This window comes from Hemibagrus wyckioides, linkage group LG04 (assembly GCF_019097595.1).
Source record: "Hemibagrus wyckioides isolate EC202008001 linkage group LG04, SWU_Hwy_1.0, whole genome shotgun sequence".
Taxonomy (NCBI): Eukaryota; Metazoa; Chordata; class Actinopteri; order Siluriformes; family Bagridae; genus Hemibagrus; species Hemibagrus wyckioides.
The window spans coordinates 29,575,125-29,595,723 of NC_080713.1; the positions used below are offsets into that span (position 1 = coordinate 29,575,125).

A 20,599-nucleotide genomic window follows, 5' to 3' on the forward strand; every position below is an offset into this window, starting at 1 on the left:
CACGAAGGTTCTGTCCTAAATCACATTCACTTATCAGGGCCTCGTCTCAAATCACATCCGAACTTCCTGTTAAGGTTTAAATTACTGGCAGCGTGAGAGGGCAGTCTGGGAGTTTAGCTAGGGGATGAATGAATGTCTCAGGAAGTGTGTGAGTCACCACCACACACACACACACACACACACACACACACAGAGTCATAAAGCTCTATTCAGCAGCTAATAGGAAACATTTATGCAGTACACCAGTCTGTGTGTGTGTGTGTGAGATAGGAAAAAGAGCTCATGAGAATTTTCTGGAAAAGTGAGAGTTTTGTCTGGCATTTTGACCTCAGTGTGTGTTTGACCTCAGTCAGTGACACCCTCTGGTGTCTGATTACAGTCACTGCACTCAGAGTGGCACTCACACACACACACACACACACACACAGAGCTATAGAGCTAATATGTAGGTGACGAAACATGAGGAATACCCCACTCTGAAGCTGTTGATTATTTTCCCCTCACTCCACAGCGATTTACCAACAATTACAGAAAGAAACAATTAATTAGAGCTGCGATGATGTCAGAGCTGCTGTTATAGGAAACTAATCAGCACCTTCTGACCAATCAGAGCGCAGCATTCAACAGCTGTGGTGTGAATGTCAATGATGCAAACCTCCAGACTGAAATCTCATTATTCATGTGAAGTGTGTGTAATATAAGTGTGTGTGTGTGTGGGGGGGGGTTGATACACACTAAAAATAGCTCATGATCTCACACTTATGTTACAGCAGATTATTTAGAAGGAGACTTTTGAATGTGTGTGTGTGTGTGTGTGTGTGTGTTAGAACACACTTATTAACTCCTGTAGCACTATAATACGATTAATGATTCTTATCCCCCAGATTAAACCATTATTCTCAGAGCTTTATTTTCTGATCCTAATCTTAATCATCAGGGGTAAAAACCCTCGTTTAGCTGAAAGCACTCCATTTTATTCCTTCTGTGTTTTATCAGTGTGATAAAATCACTCACATTCCTCACAGGTCACTATTGTGTAAAGGGACTGACCGCATGGGCTCTGATGTTTATGATTACTCTCATCATGGGGCAAGAACACAAATAATGCAGTTTATTAAATACATAAATATTATATTTATATAATTAATATTATAAATGTTGTCAATTTAATACTGACATGGAATGAAAATGTATTTATTTATTTTATTTATTTACCTTTATTCTTTTCTAATTTGCCACACAAGTCTGAGCTGATCATGGTTCACTTTTCTCATTTTATTTATTTTTAAATGTTTGTATATTTTTTTAATCTGTTTTATTTTGAAAGGGTCAGTATAGGATTTGAACCACCAGAGGACGCTAAAGACGTGTTTTTTCGGTCTACATAAATGTATTCTATTTTAATGTTTTTATTTTTTTATTTAAAAAAACAAACAGAAATATGATTTTTGTTTGTTTATTTCTGACGTTTAGGTTTTTAAATATAATTCTTTATATCTTCATTTTGAAATGATTTTTTTTTTTATTAGAGACCTAAACAGACTGCACTGCAAACTTTGATTAATTTTCTTTCTCTAATATTTATAAGGTGTATTTAAAAATAGTAGAAGAATAAAAGTGTTTATTTTTTGTTTTCTGCAGGGAATTTTACACACATTTAAAATAAAACTCCAGATATTTTAACAGAAACACAGTCTAATGTCATGGTCATTGGTTACAGTAACTTTAGCTCTAATTCTTGAAGTAACACCAGACAGGACCTAGCGCACATGCTAATGTTTATGGTTTTAAAATAAAATAAATAATTAGTATCAGACTCTGACAGACTCCCTGCGCATCCTCAGTGTTGTTGTAGAGCTCTTCTCATGAATCCTTTCCTGCTCTCATCCTCATCATATCATTCATCGCCATGACGATGAAATATCTGCATGTTCATTGGTGTTAATGTGGGATTCTTATGTAGTAAGTGACATCATCAGTGACATCATTTCCTGCTTTTAAGATCTCCACCTTCATGCTGGTGTGTATATGATGTTCTCCTGCTCCTGTTGGTGATTTGGGGCTTTTTATTATTTTACTGCAGCAGTGAATGATTTCTGCATTTCTCTTTGTGTTTTGTGTGTGTGTGTGTGTGTCTGTTTTTCCATCACGTGTTGTCCATGTGTCCTGTTACCATGACAACCTGTGCCTGTGCAGAAGGTAAACGCAGAGTGTTCTTCTTTTTCATCTCTCCATCATCTGACATCATCTCCTTCAGTTTAAACCTCACTTCACGTTTCCTCCTCACTGCACGTCACCACGGCTAATAATAACAGGGTGCATGCACATGGGGTGTGTGTGTGTGTGTGTTTGTTGAGGAAAGTACAAGAGATAATACATTTCGGAGTCAGAAAGCTGTACGTGTGTAAGGTCGGGGGTGTGTATACTTTAATAAGACAGTGAGGCGAGTCAGTGCTGCCTCAGCATGCTGAAGTTGCTGAGATGGAGGAAGTTCTCCTCAGCATTGATCCAAGTGCAGATCTGAGAGACTGCAGTGCTGATGGGATCTGATCTAACCAGACCTTCCTCACACACTGCCTCAAATATTTCCTCACATTGCATTTATCCTGCTTCACACACTTACTACCATACTCTGCCCCTATACTACCTTCAGACATTACCTCAGCCTAGCTTCAAACTACCTCAGGCATTACCTAAATCTGCCCCTGATCTACTTCAAACATTACCTCAGACTGCCCGTACACTACCTCAGACATTACCTCAGACTGCCCGTACACTACCTCAGACATTACCTCAGACTGCCCGTACACTACCTCAGACATTACCTCAGACTGCCCGTACACTACCTCAGACATTACCTCAGACTGCCCGTACACTACCTCAGACATTACCTCAGACTGCCTGTACACTACCTCAGACATTACCTCAGACTGCCCGTACACTACCTCAGACATTACCTCAGACTGCCCGTACACTACCTCAGACATTACCTCAGACTGCCTGTACACTACCTCAGACATTACCTCAGACTGCCCGTACACTACCTCAGACATTACCTCAGACTGCCCGTACACTACCTCAGACATTACCTCAGACTGCCCGTACACTACCTCAGACATTACCTCAGACTGCCCGTACACTACCTCAGACATTACCTCAGACTGCCCGTACACTAACTAAGACATTACCTCAGACTGCCCGTACACTACCTCAGACATTACCTCAGACTGCCCGTACACTACCTCAGACATTACCTCAGACTGCCCGTACACTACCTCAGACATTACCTCAGACTGCCCGTACATTACCTCAGACATTACCTCAGACTGCCCGTACACTACCTCAGACATTACCTCAGACTGCCCGTACACTACCTCAGACATTACCTCAGACTGCCTGTACACTACCTCAGACATTACCTCAGACTGCCCGTACACTACCTCAGACATTACCTCAGACTGCCTGTACACTACCTCAGACATTACCTCAGACTGCCCGTACACTACCTCAGACATTACCTCAGACTGCCCGTACACTACTCACTTTTTCTGTAGCTGATACCTCCATATACTCTCTCGCGCTATTCCTTCATACTCTCTCACACTCCCTCAGCCTCTTATTTTCTCGTTATATACTTCATCTTTTCTTACACACCATTATGCTCTCTCATACCCTATCATACACTCCCTCATACACTCATTACACTTCCTCTCACGCTTCCTCCTTATACTCCTCCATCCTTCCTCATATACTCTCTTATACTCTCCTCATGCTCCATCAAATAGAAAAATAAATGGAATTAAACACTGTTCATAGGAATAGAGCCACATTTATGAGTCAGTATTTGGGAAGTGTGAGGTCCTTCTGGCTTTATAGGAAACACTAGTGTGTGTGTGTGTGTGTGAGGTGGTGTGTTCTTGTGCTTCAATACATCCCATTAGGTTTCTCTGCACTGCTGCATGGTGCTGATTTCATTAGCTCTGATGCTAAGAGAGTCTGGACGAAGCTGCAGCTTTATTTCCTTCTTCACTGCCCACATTGCTGAAGCTTCACTCTTTACTAAATCACCATGAAATCCTCAGAGCTTGTGTCTGGAATCTGAGTGCCCTAGTGTAATCTTCTCAATTCTTCTCATATATATTAAACAAAACCCTGATTAGTGTCTCTGTAGTGCACTCAGACTTCAGAACCTGACTATTTACTGCAGAGTGATTCACTGTTAATCATAATAATAAAGTTTAAGGAATAAACAGACTGTTTCAGATTAACACACACACTCGCACACACTTTTGGTACTTACTTGGTATCGGTGTGATTATCAGTTTGACCTGCTGGTGGAGCTCTTCCAGGATGAGGACAAAGTAACCAGCCCTACAGGAAGTGGTCCAGCCCCCGGTGGCCGCACTCGCCTCAGCATCAAACCTGACAAGGGCAAACCGGACCAGGCCAGCAAGGAGCACAAGAAGACCGTGGGCCTACAGGTGGGAGGCGTCATCATTATCAACATCATCATCATATCATATACACAATCTCTAATACTCCCTCATACTCTCTAATACTCCCTCATACTCCCTCATACTCTCTTCTCTCATACTCTTTAATACTCCATCATACTCTCTCATACTCCATCATACTCTCTCATACTCCATCATACTCTCTCATACTCTCTAATACTCCATCATACTCTCTCATACTCTCTAATACTCCATCATACTCTCTCATACTCCATCATACTCTCTAATACTCCATCATACTCTCTCATACTCTCTCTTACTCCATCATACTCTCTCTTACTCCATCATACTCTCTCTTACTCCATCATACTCTCTCATACTCCATCATACTCTCTCATACTCCATCATACTCTCTAATACTCCCTCATACTCCCTCATACTCTCTTCTCTCATACTCTTTAATACTCCATCATACTCTCTCATACTCCATCATACTCTCTCATACTCCATCATACTCTCTCATACTCCATCATACTCTCTAATACTCCATCATACTCTCTCATACTCTCTAATACTCCATCATACTCTCTCATACTCCATCATACTCTCTAATACTCCATCATACTCTCTCATACTCTCTCTTACTCCATCATACTCTCTCTTACTCCATCATACTCTCTCATACTCTCTCATACTCCATCATACTCTCTAATACTCCATCATACTCTCTCATACTCTCTAATACTCCATCATACTCTCTCATACTCTCTCATACTCCATCATACTCTCTCATACTCCATCATACTCTCTCATACTCCATCATACTCTCTCATACTCCATCATACTCTCTCATACTCCATCATACTCTCTCATACTCTCTCATACTCTCTAATACTCCATCATACTCTCTCATACTCTCTAATACTCCATCATACTCTCTCATACTCCATCATACTCTCTAATACTCCATCATACTCTCTCATACTCTCTCATACTCCATCATACTCTCTCATACTCCATCATACTCTCTCATACTCCATCATACTCTCTCATACTCCATCATACTCTCTCATACTCCATCATACTCTCTCATACTCTCTAATACTCCATCATACTCTCTCATACTCTCTAATACTCCATCATACTCTCTCATACTCCATCATACTCTCTAATACTCCATCATACTCTCTCATACTCCATCATACTCTCTCATACTCCATCATACTCTCTCATACTCCATCATACTCTCTAATACTCCATCATACTCTCTCATACTCTCTAATACTCCATCATACTCTCTCATACTCCATCATACTCTCTAATACTCCATCATACTCTCTCATACTCTCTCTTACTCCATCATACTCTCTCTTACTCCATCATACTCTCTCATACTCTCTCATACTCCATCATACTCTCTAATACTCCATCATACTCTCTCATACTCTCTAATACTCCATCATACTCTCTCATACTCTCTCATACTCCATCATACTCTCTCATACTCCATCATACTCTCTCATACTCCATCATACTCTCTCATACTCTCTCATACTCTCTAATACTCCATCATACTCTCTCATACTCTCTAATACTCCATCATACTCTCTCATACTCCATCATACTCTCTAATACTCCATCATACTCTCTCATACTCTCTAATACTCCATCATACTCTCTAATACTCTCTAATACTCCATCATACTCCATCATACTCTCTAATACTCCATCATACTCTCTAATACTCCATCATACTCTCTCATACTCTCTAATACTCCATCATACTCTCTAATACTCTCTCATACTCTCTCATACTCCACCATACTCTCTAATACTCCACCATACTCTCTAATACTCTCTAATACTCCATCATACTCTCTAATACTCTCTAATACTCCATCATACTCCATCATACTCTCTAATACTCCATCATACTCTCTAATACTCTCTAATACTCCATCATACTCCATCATACTCTCTAATACTCCATCATACTCTCTCATACTCTCTAATACTCCATCATACTCTCTAATACTCTCTCATACTCTCTCATACTCTCTCATACTCCACCATACTCTCTAATACTCCACCATACTCTCTCATACTCTCTAATACTCCATCATACTCTCTAATACTCTCTCATACTCCATCATACTCTGTAATACTCTCTCATACTCTCTTATAGTCCCACAGTCTCTAATACTCCTTTATACTCTCTGATATTCTTAGTACTCTGACACTTCCTTATATTTCTTCACACTCTTTGATACTGTGTGTGTGTGTGTGTGTGTTTTTTTTTGTTGTTGGTTGCAGTTCCGTAACTCTCTCCAGCTGCTGATGGAGACACTAAATGCCACGACCCCACACTACGTCCGCTGCATCAAACCCAATGACTTCAAATACGCCTTCACGTAAGGAGCATAACACCTTCATAAGCATTATGTAGGGAAACAATTCATGATGGTGTTTTAATGTTCAGATCATTTTGCTGGGTTTTTCAAGCAACAGCCTATTAGATTGTGGTGTTTCCTGTGGTGCATCATTGATTATTTTCCTGTAATAGCATGACAGAGTGATGTTCTCCTCATGTATCTTATGTTATATATTAGCTCTAAAGCAAATTTCTGTAATATCCATGATAGTCTGATTGAGATCATTAATTATGATTATAATGGTCAGACTGTCTGACGAGAATTCATTTGAACTCTTTCAGCTTTGACCCGAAGCGGGCGGTGCAGCAGCTGAGGGCGTGTGGTGTCCTGGAGACCATCCGTATCTCCGCTGCAGGATTTCCATCCAGGTGAAGACAATCAGCCAGTTTATTCAGTTATTTAGAGGAACAAACAGAAGCATGAGATACAGTGTGTGTGTGTGTGTGTGTGTTTCAGATGGACCTATCAGGAGTTCTTCAGCCGTTATCGTGTGCTGATGAAGCAGAAAGATGTCATGGCTGATAAGAAAAAGACCTGCAGGAATGTCCTGGAGAAACTGGTGCAGGTGAGAAACAGCATGACTTCAGCTACAGAGGAACGATACAGGAACCCATACCACACGTCTGTCTCCTACTTCCTCAAACTCTCCATACTCTTCCAGATTCCCTCATACTTCTTCATATGCTCTGATTATTACTCTCTCATACTCTCTGATACTTGCACATACTCTCTCATACTCTCTGATACTTCCACATACTCTCTCATACTCTCTGATACTTCCACATACTCTCTCATACTCTCTGATACTTCCACATACTCTCTCATGCTCTCTGATATCCCACTATGTTCTTGTGTTTCATTATACTCTTTGATATCTCTTTGTTCTGTCATATGTTGCTATACTTCATCATATCTCCAATAGTCTCCAATACTCTCCAATACTTCCTCACACCCTCTCATATTCCCACATGTACTCTGATACTCTTCTCTACTCTCTTATACACCCCTCTATACTCTCACACTCCCTCACACTCTTTCATACTTCCTCATACTTCCTGATACTCCTTTGGACTCTCCTACTTCCATATCTTCCTCACACTCCCTCATACTCCCAAGTGCTCCATTTGACTTCCTCTTGACCTCAGTCCATATGCTCTTATACTCTCTGTTACTCCTTTATACTCACTTATTCTCTTTAATACACTCAGATACTCCACACACTCTCTGAAACATTCTGATACTCTCTAATACTTCTTCACACTCTGATTCACATCATACTCATGTGCTGAAGTACATTTTGAACATTCACATCTTTACATCATCACTTGGATGATCTTGTGTACTGAAGGCAGAACATGTGTGTATTTACGTGAGAGCTTCAGATCATAAATATGTAATGCTTCCTCACTTGCATGTATGATTTATGTGTTACAATCCCAGTTCTCTTCTATGTAAAGATTGTGGAAGGATTAAATGAACCTGAAAGTTTCTAAAGCTCATCGTTCCCATCGTCTCTGCACGTCTTTTGTTTCTCCTCTGCAGGATCAGGATAAGTACCAGTTTGGGAAGACGAAGATCTTTTTCCGAGCAGGTCAGGTGGCGTACCTGGAGAAACTCCGGGCCGATAAACTGCGAGCCGCCTGCATCCGCATCCAGAAGACCATCCGCTGCTGGCTGGAGCGCAAGAAGTACCTGCGCATGAAACGAGCTGCCATCATCATCCAGAGATACGTCCGAGGATATCAGGCCCGATGGTGAGGAACATGCATGCTCAGGACGAGCAGACAGATAGAGGGACGAGCAGACAGATAGAGGGACGAGCAGACAGATAGAGGGACGGGCAGACAGATAGAGGGACGGGCAGACAGATAGAGGGACGGGCAGACAGATAGAGGGACGGGCAGACAGATAGAGGGACGGGCAGACAGATAGAGGGACGAACAGACAGATAGAGGGACGGGCAGACAGATAGAGGGACGGGCAGACAGAGGGACGAACAGACAGATAGGGAGACGGGCAGACAGATAGAGGGACGGGCAGACAGATAGAGGGACGGGCAGACATAGATGGACGGGCAGACAGATAGAGGGACAGGCAGACAGATAGAGGGACGGGCAGACAGATAGAGGGACGAACAGACAGATAGAGGGACGGGCAGACAGATAGAGGGATGGGCAGACAGAGGGACGAACAGACAGATAGGGAGACGGGCAGACAGACAGAGGGACGGGCAGACAGATAGAGGGACGGGCAGACATAGATGGACGGGCAGACAGATAGAGGGACAGGCAGACAGATAGAGGGACGGGCAGACAGATAGAGGGACAGGCAGACGGATAGACTAGTGGGCAGAGAGACAGAGGGAAGGGCAGACAGATAGAGGGATGGCCAGACGGAGAGATGGATGAGCAAACAGATAGGTGGATGAACAGAGAGATGAGTTAAAAGTTCTAATGGTTCTTCTTGTGGTTTTCAGCCTGGCGAAGTTTCTGCGCCGAACCCGAGCCGCCATCATCATCCAGAAGTACCAGCGCATGTACGTACAGAGAACCAGCTACAGGCGCAAACGCAACGCCGCCCTCGCCATGCAGTGTATCCTCCGAGCGTACATGGCTCGACAACAGTACAAAGCGGTACACACACACACACACACTAATATTAACTCTGCTCATACACACACACACACACACACACACACTAATATTAACTCTGCTCATACACACACACACACACACACACACACTAATATTAACTCTGCTCATACACACACACACACACACACACTAATATTAACTCTGCTCATACACACACACACACACACACACACACTAATATTAACTCTGCTCATACACACACACACACACACTAATATTAACTCTGCTCATACACACACACACACACACTAATATTAACTCTTCTCATACACACACACACACACACACTAATATTAACTCTGCTCATACACACACACACACACACTAATATTAACTCTGCTCATACACACACACACACACACTAATATTAACTCTGCTCATACACACACACACACACACACACTAATATTAACTCTGCTCATACACACACACACACACACACACTAATATTAACTCTGCTCATACACACACACACACACTAATATTAACTCTGCTCATACACACACACACACACTAATATTAACTCTGCTCATACACACACACACACACACTAATATTAACTCTGCTCATACACACACACACACACACACACACTAATATTAACTCTGCTCATACACACACACACACACTAATATTAACTCTGCTCATACACACACACACACACTAATATTAACTCTGCTCATACACACACACACACACACACACACTAATATTAACTCTGCTCATACACACACACACACACACACACACTAATATTAACTCTGCTCACACACACACACACACTAATATTAACTCTGCTCATACACACACACACACACTAATATTAACTCTGCTCATACACACACACACACTAATATTAACTCTGCTCATACACACACACACACACACACACACACACTAATATTAACTCTGCTCACACACACACACACACTAATATTAACTCTGCTCATACACACACACACACACTAATATTAACTCTGCTCATACACACACACACACTAATATTAACTCTGCTCATACACACACACACACACACACACACTAATATTAACTCTGCTCATACACACACACACACACACTAATATTAACTCTGCTCATACACACACACACACTAATATTAACTCTGCTCATACACACACACACACACACACACACTAATATTAACTCTGCTCATACACACACACACACACACACACACTAATATTAACTCTGCTCACACACACACACACACTAATATTAACTCTGCTCATACACACACACACACACACACACTAATATTAACTCTGCTCATACACACACACACACACACACACACTAATATTAACTCTGCTCATACACACACACACACACTAATATTAACTCTGCTCATACACACACACACACACACACACTAATATTAACTCTGCTCATACACACACACACACACACTAATATTAACTCTGCTCACACACACACACACACACACTAATATTAACTCTGCTCATACACACACACACACTAATATTAACTCTGCTCACACACACACACACACACTAATATTAACTCTGCTCATACACACACACACACACACTAATATTAACTCTGCTCATACACACACACACACACACACACACTAATATTAACTCTGCTCATACACACACACACACACACACACACACTAATATTAACTCTGCTCATACACACACACACACACACTAATATTAACTCTGCTCATACACACACACACACACACACACTAATATTAACTCTGCTCATACACACACACACACACACACACACTAATATTAACTCTGCTCATACACACACACACACACACTAATATTAACTCTGCTCATACACACACACACACACACACTAATATTAACTCTGCTCATACACACACACACACACACACACTAATATTAACTCTGCTCATACACACACACACACACACACTAATATTAACTCTGCTCATACACACACACACACACACACTAATATTAACTCTGCTCATACACACACACACACACACACACACTAATATTAACTCTGCTCATACACACACACACACACACACTAATATTAACTCTGCTCATACACACACACACACACACACACACTAATATTAACTCTGCTCATACACACACACACACTAATATTAACTCTGCTCATACACACACACACACTAATATTAACTCTGCTCATACACACACACACACACACACACTAATATTAACTCTGCTCATACACACACACACTCTCTAACATTAACTCTGCTCACACACACACACACACTAATATTAACTCTGCTCATACACACACACTAACATTAACTCTGCTCACACACACACACACACTAATATTAACTCTGCTCATACACACACACACACACACACACACTAATATTAACTCTGCTCATACACACACACACTAATATTAACTCTGCTCATACACACACACACACACACACTAATATTAACTCTGCTCATACACACACACACTCTCTAACATTAACTCTGCTCACACACACACACACTAATATTAACTCTGCTCACACACACTCACACTAACATTAACTATCTGTCTTACAAACACATGCACCTTCACACGCTAACATTAACCCTGTTCTCTGTCTCACACACACACGCACCTTCACACGCTAACATTAACCCTGTACACACACACACACAATAACATATGAAGAACAGTTCGATCTAGAACCCTGTGTGAGTTTGTTTCCTCTGTTGTTGAAGTAGAGATCTCTTTAGGAACCAGAAAAGTTTCTATATAAAGAATATAACTTTTTTATTGCAAAAAAATAAATAACAGCAGTGTTATTTATTAATAGTGTTAAGCAGTGTGTGATAGTAAGCAGTGTGTGATAGTAAGCAGTGTGTGATAGTAAGCAGTGTGTGATAGTAAGCAGTGTGTGATAATAAGCAGTGTGTGATGATAAGCAGTGTGTGATGATAAGCAGTGTGTGATAGTAAGCAGTGTGTGATAATAAGCAGTGTGTGATAGTAAGCAGTGTGTGATGATAAGCAGTGTGTGATAGTAAGCAGTGTGTGATGATAAGCAGTGTGTGATGATAAGCAGTGTGTGATGATAAGCAGTGTGTGATAGTAAGCAGTGTGTGATGATAAGCAGTGTGTGATGATAAGCAGTGTGTGATGATAAGCAGTGTGTGATGATAAGCAGTGTGTGATAGTAAGCAGTGTGTGATAGTAAGCAGTGTGTGATAGTAAGCAGTGTGTGATAGTAAGCAGTGTGTGATGATAAGCAGTGTGTGATAGTAAGCAGTGTGTGATGATAAGCAGTGTGTGATAGTAAGCAGTGTGTGATGATAAGCAGTGTGTGATAGTAAGCAGTGTGTGATGATAAGCAGTGTGTGATGATAAGCAGTGTGTGATAGTAAGCAGTGTGTGATAGTAAGCAGTGTGTGATGATAAGCAGTGTGTGATGATAAGCAGTGTGTGATAGTAAGCAGTGTGTGATAGTAAGCAGTGTGTGATAGTAAGCAGTGTGTGATAGTAAGCAGTGTGTGATAGTAAGCAGTGTGTGATGATAAGCAGTGTGTGATAGTAAGCAGTGTGTGATGATAAGCAGTGTGTGATGATAAGCAGTGTGTGATGATAAGCAGTGTGTGATAGTAAGCAGTGTGTGATAATAAGCAGTGTGTGATAATAAGCAGTGTGTGATAGTAAGCAGTGTGTGATAATAAGCAGTGTGTGATAATAAGCAGTGTGTGATAATAAGCAGTGTGTGATAGTAAGCAGTGTGTGATGATAAGCAGTGTGTGATGATAAGCAGTGTGTGATAGTAAGCAGTGTGTGATGATAAGCAGTGTGTGATGATAAGCAGTGTGTGATGATAAGCAGTGTGTGATAGTAAGCAGTGTGTGATAGTAAGCAGTGTGTGATAGTAAGCAGTGTGTGATAGTAAGCAGTGTGTGATAGTAAGCAGTGTGTGATGATAAGCAGTGTGTGATGATAAGCAGTGTGTGATAGTAAGCAGTGTGTGATAATAAGCAGTGTGTGATGATAAGCAGTGTGTGATAATAAGCAGTGTGTGATGATAAGCAGTGTGTGATAGTAAGCAGTGTGTGATGATAAGCAGTGTGTGATGATAAGCAGTGTGTGATAGTAAGCAGTGTGTGATAATAAGCAGTGTGTGATGATAAGCAGTGTGTGATAATAAGCAGTGTGTGATGATAAGCAGTGTGTGATAGTAAGCAGTGTGTGATGATAAGCAGTGTGTGATGATAAGCAGTGTGTGATGATAAGCAGTGTGTGATAGTAAGCAGTGTGTGATGATAAGCAGTGTGTGATGATAAGCAGTGTGTGATAGTAAGCAGTGTGTGATAATAAGCAGTGTGTGATGATAAGCAGTGTGTGATAATAAGCAGTGTGTGATAGTAAGCAGTGTGTGATAATAAGCAGTGTGTGATAGTAAGCAGTGTGTGATGATAAGCAGTGTGTGATAATAAGCAGTGTGTGATGATAAGCAGTGTGTGATGATAAGCAGTGTGTGATGATAAGCAGTGTGTGATAGTAAGCAGTGTGTGATAATAAGCAGTGTGTGATAGTAAGCAGTGTGTGATGATAAGCAGTGTGTGATAATAAGCAGTGTGTGATGATAAGCAGTGTGTGATAATAAGCAGTGTGTGATAATAAGCAGTGTGTGATGATAAGCAGTGTGTGATGATAAGCAGTGTGTGATAGTAAGCAGTGTGTGATAGTAAGCAGTGTGTGATGATAAGCAGTGTGTGATAGTAAGCAGTGTGTGATAGTAAGCAGTGTGTGATAATAAGCAGTGTGTGATAGTAAGCAGTGTGTGATGATAAGCAGTGTGTGATAATAAGCAGTGTGTGATGATAAGCAGTGTGTGATAGTAAGCAGTGTGTGATGATAAGCAGTGTGTGATGATAAGCAGTGTGTGATAGTAAGCAGTGTGTGATAATAAGCAGTGTGTGATAGTAAGCAGTGTGTGATGATAAGCAGTGTGTGATAATAAGCAGTGTGTGATGATAAGCAGTGTGTGATAGTAAGCAGTGTGTGATGATAAGCAGTGTGTGATGATAAGCAGTGTGTGATAGTAAGCAGTGTGTGATAGTAAGCAGTGTGTGATGATAAGCAGTGTGTGATAATAAGCAGTGTGTGATGATAAGCAGTGTGTGATAGTAAGCAGTGTGTGATAATAAGCAGTGTGTGATAGTAAGCAGTGTGTGATGATAAGCAGTGTGTGATAGTAAGCAGTGTGTGATGATAAGCAGTGTGTGATGATAAGCAGTGTGTGATAGTAAGCAGTGTGTGATAGTAAGCAGTGTGTGATAATAAGCAGTGTGTGATAGTAAGCAGTGTGTGATGATAAGCAGTGTGTGATAATAAGCAGTGTGTGATGATAAGCAGTGTGTGATAATAAGCAGTGTGTGATAATAAGCAGTGTGTGATAGTAAGCAGTGTGTGATGATAAGCAGTGTGTGATAGTAAGCAGTGTGTGATAATAAGCAGTGTGTGATATGTAAGTTGAATTCTGAATGCTGTTTATATACACACACGTTAGTTAGTTTATTAGTAACACTACATTTCCCTTCCTGTACCTAGAATGAGTTTTGAAATAGAATGATCCTGAGCTCAGGCTCTGGATCTGGATAAATGAAAGCAGTGAGAGGTTAAAGGTCATGTGATCGGCGAGTGTGAGACGTTCTAGCACTCTCTCACTGATGGACAGTGGCAGCTGCTTCCCTGTCTGTCCTGAGTGTCTGCTCCACACTCGTCCCTGCAGCGCTGTGACTGATTCAGAGGGAAATGCAGGAGGTTGTAATGTGTCACCTGTGCAGGAGGAAGCGGCGAGAGGTCTGATGTCAGCAAGAGAGCTTGTGTGTTGAATTTAAGCTAAAGATTTGACTTTGTTCTCCTCTGTGTGTGTGTGTGTGTGTGTGTGTTTTCTCGGCATGTCCAGCTGCTGCGTGAGCACAAAGCCGTCATCATCCAGAAGATGGTGCGCGGCTGGCTGGCGCGTCAGTGGTACAAGCGCTCTCTGGAAGCCGTGGTGTACCTGCAGTGCTGCGTGCGGCGCATGATTGCCAAGCGCGAGCTCAAGAAGCTGAAGATCGAAGCGCGGTCCGTGGAGCACTACAAGAAACTCAACATCGGCATGGAGAACAAGATCATGCAGCTGCAGCGCAAAATCGATGAGCAGGTAACTCACACACACTCACACACACACACACACCTTACTGTACCTGCTCACTACTTTACAAAAATATACAATTTATTTTTAGCTGATCATGTAGTGATGAAGAATCGGTACATTTCACATATAACGCTTTAACACGTGTTTTGTGCAAAATTACTACATTTATTTCATATAATAAAATGCTTTTTTTTATTTTACTTAGTGTGTTATTTATAGTGTTTTTTTATTTTAATTATTGCGTTATTTGTAGTATTTTTTTTATTTTAATTAGTGTATTATTTATATATATTTTTTTATTTTATTTACTGTGTTATTTATATTATTATTATTATTATTATATTTTAATTATATATATATATATATATATATATATATATATATTTTTTTTTAAATTAGTGCATTATTTATAACTTTTTCTTTTAAGCAAAATATCAGAATTGTGTTTTTTAACTTGGGCTACGTCTACACTAATTGGGGTAATTTTTGAAAATTTTTTATATCTAAATAAAAAAAAGAAATCTAATTTCCGTGTCCACATTATCGTTTTGAATCATTTCCAAAAAGCTGGTCATCCACACTGAAAGGGGCAGTGATAGTTCAAGCGGTTAAGGCTCTGGGTCGGAAGACTGGCAAGCTGCCACTGTTGGGCTCTTGAGCAAGACCCCCAACTCACCCCCTGCTCCAGAGGTGCTGCATCATGGCTGACCCTGTGCTCTGACCCTGTGCTCTGACCCTGTGCTTTGACCCTGTGCTCTGTTCCCAACCCCCAAGGATGGGATATGTGAAGAAAGAATTTCACTGTGCAGTAATGTATATGTGACAAATAATGACAATTTAACTTAACTGAACATCCCTGTACTGTCCATGAGTAACACATAAGACACTTCCAACCAATGTTTTTGTTGACTAAACACACCGTCTCAGTGTGGACTGAAGACCAAGTCGGATAGAAAAATATGTGATTTTAAACAAAAACGTATTATTGTGGACATGGTCTTGGATTCTTGTAGTCACTCGACCCCTAAAACAGACTTAATCCTGGATCGGTATTAATCCAGATCAGGTTTTAATTCAGTTCAAATTTAGCACTTAATCATAATCATTAATCCCAATATGAGTCTTTAGATGGATGTTCTGATGTTGTGCATGTTCCTCGCTGTAGAACAAGGAGAACCGGCTCATGGGTGAGCGTCTGAACGGTCTGGAGAGCGCCCACGCCACCGAGAGCGAGCGCCTGCGCAGGGATCTGACTCGTTTGCGCGGCGTGGAGGAGGAGGCGAGGAACAGCGCTAACCGAGTGAGCACGCTGCAGGAGGAGCTGGAGAAACTGCGCAAAGACCTGCAGAACACGCAGAAGGAGAAGAAGGCCATCGAGGACTGGGCGCAGACCTACCAGGATGAGATGGAGCAGGTGTGTGGGTGTGTGTGTGTGTGGGTGTGTGTGTGTATAGATATTTAGTATTGTTTTTGTATGTAGTGGGTAAACACCTCATCATCCCTGTTGCCATGGTTACGACTGTAATCTGATAATGACAATCCGGTGAAGTTCATTTCCTCACTCTTAATAGAATGTAGTGAAGTCATGGCTCTTGATTTTTGTGTGTGTGTGTGTGTGTGTGTGGATATTTAGCATTGTTTCTGTATGTAGTGGGAAAACATCTCATCATCCCCGTTGCCATGGTTACGACTGTAATCTGATGAAGTTCATCTCTAATAGAGTGAAGTCATGGTTCTTGATTTGAGTGTGTGTGTGTGTGTGTGTGTGTGTAGATGATCTCAGAGTTAAAGGAACAGAATGACCTGTTGAAGAACGAGAAGGACGATCTGAACCGTCTGATCCAGGAGCAGAGCCAACAGTGGACAGGTAATGAAACCAGGTCCAGCTTTAATCCAGTTCTAACTTTTTTTTTTACCCAATCTCTCCAGTGCTGTTCCAGTCCATAGCTGCTTCTGAGTTTATCTAATATACAGTATATTCAGACTGAGTTCTAATCCAGTTTTAATCCAGACCTTATCAGTGTGAATCCAGACCAGAGTTTAATCCAGTCCTAACTGGATCTCTCTCTAATTTACCGGATCTCTTCAGTTTATATCCAGTGCTGTTCTATTCTATAGCTGCTTCTAAAACAGATTTTATCTAATATAAATTCAGACCGAGTTCTAATTCAGCTTTAATCCGAATCGTATCAGTGTGAATTCAGTTTAATCCAGATTTAATCAAGATCTAATTTGTAACCAGTCATTAACTCCATTTCCAGTTATACACTGACTCTTCTGATCCCAGCCTCCAGACATCAGATTATTAATTCAGTCCACACCACTGTCCTCAGCCCAGTGTTAGTCCAGTCCAGTCCAGTCTGATCTGATCTGAGCCCAGTCCTTCCCACATTTACTATAATACTAGAATCTCTACTTTGCCGACTGTAATCCAGTTAATCTTGTCTTAATCCAGTCCAAAATCCAATCCCAATCCTGACTCCAGACCTAACCCTGTGTGTGTGTGTGTGTGTGTGTGTGTGTGTGTGTATATAGAGAGGATGCAGAGGGCTCTGAAGGAGGAGACGTCTCAGCTGGAGAGTGACTTGAACGAGGAGAGATCACGATATCAGAACCTTCTCACAGAGCACCTGAGACTGGAGGAGAAATACGACGACCTGAAAGAGGAGATCGCGCTCAGCGTGGTGAACACACACACACACACACACACACACACACATACACGCACACATACACATACATACACGCACACATACACACAAACAGGTAACACACTGTAACACACTGTCACTTCTTTCAGAACATAGCTAAACCGGGCCACAGGAGAACCGACTCCACACACAGCAGCAACGAGTCTGAGTACACCTACAACTCTGAGTACACTGAAGCTGAGGAGGGAGCACGAGGAGCCGAGGTGAAGCAGCCAGATTTTACATCACTTCCTGTTTCCTGACAGACAGACAGACAGACAGACATAGATAGATCACTAATATGAAGTTATGTATTATTTGAGTGTCAGGTTTGGCGCCCTCTGGTGGACATCAGAGTCAACACAATCAGAACATGTAGAAGATCCATGTGTAATGGTGTGTGTGTGTGTGTGTGTGTAGGATGTGACCAAAGGAGCAGCGTTGGACATGGCTCTCTTCCTGAAGCTGCAGAAGCGAGTGACAGAGCTTGAGCAGGAGAAACAGGGCCTGCAGAACGAACTGGACCGAAAAGATGAGCAGTTTCAGCGGGCTAGAGCCAGGGTACACACACACACACACACACACACACATTATCAGGCTGTATAACAGTACACACTGTACTCCATCAGATGCTATGGTTTAGTTTTATGCCTCATTATTATGACTGATATTAATAATTATTTTAAATATTTAGTAATAACGTATTCATGTGTGTTTATGCTGATTGACTTTGTTGTTGTTTTCAGGACGATGAAGAGCATAAGAAGGCTCGCGGCGCTGAACTGGAGTATGAATCTCTTAAGGTACACACACACACACACACACACACACTGCAGATGCTCTGGCTTTTCTAGTTTCTTTAGCAAACCTTCATCCGACCCTCACTCTGTGTGTGTGTGTGTGTGTGTGTGTGTGTGTAGCGTCAGGAGCTGGAGTCGGAGAATAAGAAGCTGAGGCACAACCTGAGCGAGATGCGTCAGACCCTGGCAGGGAAAGATGGCTCCACGTCGGCCTACAAGGTCCTGATGGAGCAGTTACACTCCTCCAACGAGGAGCTGGAGGTCCGCAAGGAGGAGGTGCTGATCCTGCGCTCACAGCTCGTCAGCCAGAAAGAAGCCATGCAGCACAAGGTAACACACACACACACACACATAAAGTAACTAGTGAGTGTTAAAGATTACAGTAAGATTAGATTAAAGCTGTTTCATTCTCACACCTGAAGATTCTTTCACACTGCGTATTTTTTAAACCTCATGTCCAGTCAGGATGTAACTTGGGGGAAGGGGAAAAAAACAAACATGGTGGACAATGTGGAGTCTTATTGAGTGAATCTGAGGAGAACAATCAACATTTAAAACCGTCGCTGTAACTAAATATGACAGCGTGGGAATTTTTTTTTTTTGGAGGGGGGGCGGTTGTGGGGGCACTGTCCAGTGTGTTGAGGGGAAAATATGACAAGTGTGAAAGCAGACAGAGTCACTTCTTTTTCCTGAGTTGTGACGTGACTTTCTCTTTCTTCCTTTTCTTTTTCTCTCTGCTGTCACGCACTGTACAGGATGAGAAGGTACTGTCACTGGTATCACTGGTGTTATAAATGCTATCAGTATCATTAGTGTCATTAATGTTATTAGTGTCATCAGTATCATTAGTGTCATTAATGTCATTAGTGTCATCAGTATCTCTAGTGTCATTAGTGTCATCAGTATCTCTAGTGTCATTAATGTTATTAGTGTCATCAGTATCTCTAGTGTCATTAATGTTATTAGTGTCATCAGTATCATTAGTGTCATTAATGTCATTAGTGTCATCAGTATCTCTAGTGTCATTGTTATTAGTGTCATCAGTATCTCTAGTGTCATTAATGTCATTAGTGTCATCAGTATCTCTAGTGTCATTAATGTTATTAGTGTCATCAGTATCTCTAGTGTCATTAATGTTATTAGTGTCATCAGTATCATTAGTGTCATTAATGTTATTAGTGTCATCAGTATCTCTAGTGTCATTAATGTTATTAGTGTCATCAGTATCATTAGTGTCATTAATGTTATTAGTGTCATCAGTATCATTAGTGTCATTAATGTTATTAGTGTCATCAGTATCATTAGTGTCATTAATGTTATTAGTGTCATCAGTATCATTAGTGTCATTAATGTTATTGTCATCAGTATCTCTAGTGTCATTAATGTTATTAGTGT

At 41.3% G+C, this 20,599-nt stretch overlaps 1 protein-coding gene across 7 annotated transcripts in view; it reads left to right on the forward strand.

The window, feature by feature from the left end:
- The window catches only part of myo5aa (myosin VAa), a 70,744-nt gene that overhangs the window by 29,629 nt on the left and 20,516 nt on the right, over nt 1–20,599 (forward strand). For all 7 annotated transcript variants that reach the window (XM_058387422.1, XM_058387421.1, XM_058387423.1 and 4 more), the window contains exons 15-28: nt 4,323–4,481; nt 6,768–6,865; nt 7,168–7,254; nt 7,343–7,451; nt 8,429–8,640; nt 9,363–9,519; nt 15,481–15,720; nt 16,880–17,128; nt 17,488–17,581; nt 18,250–18,398; nt 18,515–18,628; nt 18,825–18,965; nt 19,151–19,207; nt 19,325–19,534. In XM_058387422.1, the coding sequence (XP_058243405.1) occupies nt 4,323–4,481; nt 6,768–6,865; nt 7,168–7,254; nt 7,343–7,451; nt 8,429–8,640; nt 9,363–9,519; nt 15,481–15,720; nt 16,880–17,128; nt 17,488–17,581; nt 18,250–18,398; nt 18,515–18,628; nt 18,825–18,965; nt 19,151–19,207; nt 19,325–19,534 (2,076 nt within the window). The remainder of the gene's footprint in view (nt 1–4,322; nt 4,482–6,767; nt 6,866–7,167; nt 7,255–7,342; nt 7,452–8,428; nt 8,641–9,362; nt 9,520–15,480; nt 15,721–16,879; nt 17,129–17,487; nt 17,582–18,249; nt 18,399–18,514; nt 18,629–18,824; nt 18,966–19,150; nt 19,208–19,324; nt 19,535–20,599) is intronic.